General features: G+C 41.1%; 1 protein-coding gene across 2 annotated transcripts in view; it reads left to right on the top strand.

Annotated features, from left to right (window-relative positions):
- The first annotated feature begins 608 nt into the window (after nt 1–608).
- Nucleotides 609–6,482, top strand: part of LOC117332569 (potassium voltage-gated channel protein egl-36-like) — a 29,395-nt gene continuing 23,521 nt past the window's right edge. Inside the window, exons 1-2 of one of the 2 annotated variants that reach the window (XM_033891535.1) lie at nt 609–731; nt 823–1,599. In XM_033891535.1, the coding sequence (XP_033747426.1) occupies nt 1,015–1,599 (585 nt within the window). In that variant the 5' untranslated portion in view covers nt 609–731; nt 823–1,014. Of the gene's footprint in view, nt 1,600–6,482 lie in introns of both variants that reach the window. The other variant, XM_033891534.1, reaches the window with a different exon arrangement.

Here is a 6,482-nt window from a genome sequence, read left to right as displayed (position 1 = left end):
TGACTGGTATAACTGTATACACTCAGTGACTGGTATAACTGTATACACTCAGTGACTGGTATAACTGTACACTCAGTGACTGGTATAACTGTATACACTCAGTGACTGGTATAACTGTATACACTCAGTGACTGGTATAACTGTACACTCAATGACTGGTATAACTGTATACACTCAGTGACTTATATAACTGTATACACTCAGTGACTGGTATAACTGTGCACACTCAGTGACTGGTATAACGGTACACTCAGTGACTGGTATAACTGTGTACACTCAGTGACTGGTATAACGGTACACTCAGTGACTGGTATAACTGTATACACTCAGTGACTGGTATAACTATCAGTCAGTGAATTGTGTAGTTGCGTATACTCGATTTCTGGTATAAGTGTTTGTATGTAAATTAAGAAACTTGCCAGAGTTACAATGAAATAATTATTTTCCAAACTATTTGAGAATTAAAGGTTTCTCGTCTTCGCAATCTACTCTTGTGTTGCGTCCCCAGTAACGGAGTACATGCACGTCTCGTGCACGCGACTGTACTCACCAACGAGCTCCGCATAAGGCCGACCGCATTGCAGCTGTAGGGAAGGGACGGGGTATTGTCCCAATAGCAGTAATAACAGCCTAACCTTTAATACCTAAAATCAATCGCACAAAAGGCCAATCGGCTGTGCTCGGAGGCGACACGGAGCGTAACATCGACTATATCGCTGCTGTTTTCACAGGTTCAACACACATTTTGGAGTGATTTAATTATTTACTTACGGGAGACACACTTGTACATCTTAGAGTAATATATATTTTATATACTTGTAGGTAAGCCTTGGCTACAACATGTGCACAACAGTCCAGACATAAATGACAATTTAAGATACCAGAGAGATATACAGTGAGCCTTTCCCGCCACGTGCGCGAGAGGAGGTAGTGTTGAGCTGTACGTATTATGGTGCGCAAAGCACTGGGAAAGTCAGCAGGACGACGGGGGAGACACAACACCGCGCCTCGCTTATGTTTCGTCACCATCATCACCACTACATAGGTCTGACGTTAGCCAGATCAAACGTGCCCAACGACAGTCTAATCCATGCCATACATACAAAAATGGCGGATACCGAAAAGGAAGAGGATGACAGTGAACCTGTTATCTTAAATGTTGGGGGAACTATTTTTGAAACAACTTATGAAACTTTACGTCACGAACCGGATACTTTATTAGCTTCATTAAGACCTTCCTCCCCGGAATATAGACCGACGAGGGGACACTTTTTCTTTGACAGGAACCCCGACATATTCAACTGTGTTTTGGATTTGTATCGGACAGGGGAGTTGCATCTACCCCACGGCTTTTGTGGCGCTACTCTGAGAACGGAGCTAAAGTTCTGGCGGATACCCGAGGATAGAATCGGAATCTGTTGTCTACAGACGTATTTTAAATATGACACGGACCGTGAGGTACTTGATACCCTTCACGAGGCTTTCGAGGCCAAAGTACTGGACTACAACCCAAAGGAGGCCGATAGCAGCAGGTGGGTTAAACTCAAAAGGACCTGCTGGCTTTTCCTCGACCAACCAAATTCGTCACCAGTCGCAAAGGTAAAACATTCACTATGCCACTTTTATAATGGTATTATTGATGCTTAATGTTTTCTTATTTAAATACTTATTTTTATTATTTCATACAACACACAAAATAAACACAGAGAATTTTTTTATGTCATGTAGTGCTTTAGTTTTGCTGTATTTTACATTATTGTTTGGTGTATGCCCGGTTATGTCCCTTTAATCAAGGCATGTAAAAAAAACCAATAATGGATCGGTGATAGGCTGTAAAATACAATAACAAATCCGTGTCGTTTGCACCACAGCGATGGTTACTCTATGTTCAATACGGAGCATACCCCCGTAGCTGTGGACAAAGCTACCCCCCCCCCCCCCCCCCCCCCGTCACTGTGGACAAAACAACATGCCCCCGTCATTGTGGACAAAGCAACATACCCCCGTCATTGTGGACAAAGCAACATACTCCCGTAACTGTGGACAAAGCTACCCCCCCCCCCCCCCCCCCCGTCACTGTGGACAAAGCAACATGCCCCCGTCATTGTGGACAAAGCAACATGCCCCCGTCATTGTGGACAAAGCAACATACCCCCGTCATTGTGGACAAAGCAACATACTCCCGTAACTGTGGACAAAGCTACATACCCCCGTAACTGTGGACAAAGCAACATATTTCTGTCATTGTGGACAAAGCAACATAGTTCTGTCATTGTGGACAAGGCAGCATATATCTGCCATTGTGGACAAAGCAGCATATTTTTTTTAATTGTAGACAAAGCAACATATTTCTGTCATTGTATACAAAGCAACATATTTCTGTCATTGTGGACAAAGTAGCTAATTTCTTTCACTGTGGACAAAGCAAAATATTTCTGTCATTGTGGACAAAGCAGCATGTTTCTGTCATTGTGGACAAAGCAACATATCTCTTTAATTGTTAAACAAAGCATCATATTTCTGTAATTGTGGACAAAGCAGCATATATTTGTTATTGTAGACAACGCAACATATTTCTGTCACTGTGTACAAAGCAACATTCTTCTGTCATTGTTGACAAAGCAACATATTTCTGTCATTGTTGACAAAGCATCATATTTCTATCATTGTTGACAAAGCAACATATCTCGGTCATTGTTGACAAAGCAACATATCTCGGTCATTGTGAACAGAGCAACATATATCTGTCACTGTGGACAAAGCAACATATATCTGTCATTGTGAACAGAGCAACACATCTCGGTCACTGTGGACAAAGCAGCGTATTTCTGTCACTGTAGACAAAGCAACATATTTCTGTCACTGTGGACAAAGCAACATATATCTGTCACTGTGGACAAAGCAGCGTATTTCTGTCACTGTAGACAAAGCAGCGTATTTCTGTCACTGTAGACAAAGCAACATATATCTGTCACTGTGGACAAAGCAACATATATCTGTCATTGTGTACAAAGCAACATATATCTGTCACTGTGGACAAAGCATCATATATCTGTCACTGTGGACAAAGCATCATATATCTGTCACTGTGGACAAAGCTACATATATCTGTCACTGTGGACAAAGCTACATATATCTGTCATTGTGTACAAAGCAACATATTTCTGTCACTGTGGACAAAGCAACTTTACAATGACATGTCCTGTTACACTACAGATAATCTACTTAAAGTTGCTTCTCATTTAAAAAAACAAATCATTTGCAAAACCTGAAATGATAATTGTTCAACTGTATTTGCCGATGCGTCAATGCAAAAACGTATTTTTACCCTTTCATTTCCTTATTTATTTCGCAATCCTTCAAAAAAGGATTTATATTAGTCCTTTCATAGTAAATTGCTTTTCTCAAGCCTTCATAAAACGTTTCAATCCTTCAAAAACATTGCCAATACTTTGAAAGGAATGCCATTTTCCCCAGTACCGAACATTAACAAATGGTATCAACCAATCCCTCAATAATAAATAATCATTGACAACGCTTTAGAAACGTGTATCTTAGTTGTATGTGACACTCCTTCAATAAGAACTTGTATTTAAGAACTTTTCAATGAAAAAATGTTTTACAGTCATTCAGTGAAAAATGGTATTTGTGAATTAATGCTTCGTGAAGTTATTTGTCCATCAAATGATATCACAAAAATGACTCCTCTTGTTGAAGGTAGGATTGTAACCAGGAAATGTAATCACAACTTATCCTTAGGAATACGGGTTGTTATCTCTGTCAACCATTGACATGTTTCAATGGGGTTTGAGGTGTGTTATTATTGTTTGTTGATAACGACGTCGTCGTCGTCCTCCTCCTCGTCGTCCTCCTCCTCCTCCTCCTCGTCGTCCTCCTCCTCCTCCTCCTCCTCCTCCTCCTCCTCCTCCTCCTCCTCCTCCTCCTCGTCGTCGTCGTCGTCCTCCTCCTCCTCCTTTTCCTGCTCGTCGTCGTCGTCGTCGCTACCTATTGTCCTTTACTTCCTCTACACGACTTCCTAACTTTAACAGTTACTACAAATGGACGCGGTAATGGAAGCCCTTGGTAACGGAATTCCCCGTATGATATGTCACATGATGAAGTATCGATGGATATTTTATATCAGTTTTGAAGTGTGCGTTAACAATTTTACGGAGTAGATAATCTTTATAGATGTCTGGATAGTAATTGGCTTATCGTGTGGAGTAGATGGAAGGGAGGGTTGCTTGTGAGGAGACCGGTTGCCGTATGAAGCCTCTCCTGGAACTTGCCCCAGGCTCCTAAACTTCTCGTTGTTACAGAGAGGCGCGTGCTGATGAAGCAATCGCGTGCTGATATCAAACTGTTTTTATCTATGTATCTCGTGATAAATCCATCATGGTTTAAAGTCGTACACACGGATTGTCTTTATGGGATCACGAATGGTTTGGTGAAATTGTCAAAATGCATTTCTAGATATTGTAAAGATAGAAAGCACGCATTTGAATTTTGTTACAAAACATCCAGAAAAATCTCCTATCTCCATAGATGTAGTAGGGATGTTGACTCCCTTACAAAGCAAACCCATAAAATCCTCTCTAATGGAACGTCACTTAAATGAATTATATGTTCATTGTTAATTGTTGCGATCGGTAAGATTCGTTTCGTTTGTATTCGTTCCCTCCTTTAAAAAAAAATCCGATAGATGCATCTGTCCCTGTGGCTGTTAAACTCGCGGACTTTGATGGCTGGACGAGTAACGGATTGTATCGATTTTTATTTGAGAATGTGGTTTATAGCTTAGTAAAATACATATTTCACAAATAATATCGATCTGGTAGAGACTAATAAAAAAGAATCAACTTTTAACTTTTATTTAAAGAAAATTATCAGTAGTTGAATTTGATTTTGGAATTTTTCAGCGGGGTCTGTGAAAGGCAGAAACACACTATAGGCACGCCATCTCTGTCATATTCAGGGCAATATATGTATTTAATGGTGATATAGATTTCAGAGCGATGTTAGTAACTCATCAACGTTTACAATATTATCCTGTGGGATGTTATTGCTTCGCATACTAGTGTATCAATCTCAACAAATGAGTCAGGAGTCTTTAAGTCCAGAGGAGAAAACCCAACATGGCAAAAGGACGTGTCTATTTGGAATGTGTCTTCATTTGATTTCCCGGGGTACTTATTTAAATTATTGCTCCTCCTAATCAACAAAGTGAGGCCCGAAATTGTCTATGTAGTGTGTGTACTGTAGGTTAGATTTTCGTGTGGTATAATACCTCTAAATGTGACTGGTTTGTACTGTAGGGTAGATGTTGGTGTGGTATAATACCCCCTCAATGTGACTGGTTTGTACTGTAGGGTAGATGTTGGTGTGGTATAATACCCCATCAATGTGACTGGTTTGTACTGTAGGGTAGATGTTGGTGTGGTATAATACCCCCTCAATGTGACTGGTTTGTACTGTAGGGTAGATGTTGGTGTGGTATAATACCCCCTCAATGTGACTGGTTTGTACTGTAGGGTAGATGTTGGTGTGGTATAATACCCCCTCAATGTGACTGGTTTGTACTGTAGGGTAGATGTTGGTGTGGTATAATACCCCTCAATGTGACTGGTTTGTACTGTAGGGTAGATGTTGGTGTGGTATAATACCCCCTCAATGTGACTGGTTTGTACTGTAGGGTAGATGTTGGTGTGGTATAATACCCCCTCAATGTGACTGGTTTGTACTGTAGGGTAGATGTTGGTGTGGTATAATACCCCCTCAATGTGACTGGTTTGTACTGTAGGGTAGATGTTGGTGTGGTATAATACCCCCTCAATGTGACTAGTTTGTACTGTAGGGTAGATGTACCCCCTCAATGTGACTGGTTTGTACTGTAGGGTAGATGTTGGTGTGGTATAATACCCCCTCAATGTGACTGGTTTGTACTGTAGGGTAGATGTTGGTGTGGTATAATACCCCCTCAATGTGACTGGTTTGTACTGTAGGGTAGATGTTGGTGTGGTATAATACCCCTCAATGTGACTGGTTTGTACTGTAGGGTAGATGTTGGTGTGGTATAATACCCCTCAATGTGACTGGTTTGTACTGTAGGGTAGATGTTGGTGTGGTATAATACCCCTCAATGTGACTGGTTTGTACTGTAGGGTAGATGTTGTGTGGTATAATACCCCCTCAATGTGACTGGTTTGTACTGTAGGGTAGATGTTGGTGTGGTATAATACCCCCTCAATGTGACTGGTTTGTACTGTAGGGTAGATGTTGGTGTGGTATAATACCCCCTCAATGTGACTGGTTTGTACTGTAGGGTAGATGTTGGTGTGGTATAATACCCCCTCAATGTGACTAGTTTGTACTGTAGGGTAGATGTTGGTGTGGTATAATACCCCCTCAATGTGACTGGTTTGTACTGTAGGGTAGATGTTGGTGTGGTATAATACCCCCTCAATGTGACTGGTTTGTACTGT

This window comes from Pecten maximus, chromosome 8, assembly GCF_902652985.1.
Source record: "Pecten maximus chromosome 8, xPecMax1.1, whole genome shotgun sequence".
NCBI classification, from domain to species: Eukaryota; Metazoa; Mollusca; class Bivalvia; order Pectinida; family Pectinidae; genus Pecten; species Pecten maximus.
This window is presented reverse-complemented; position numbering and strand designations above follow the sequence as displayed.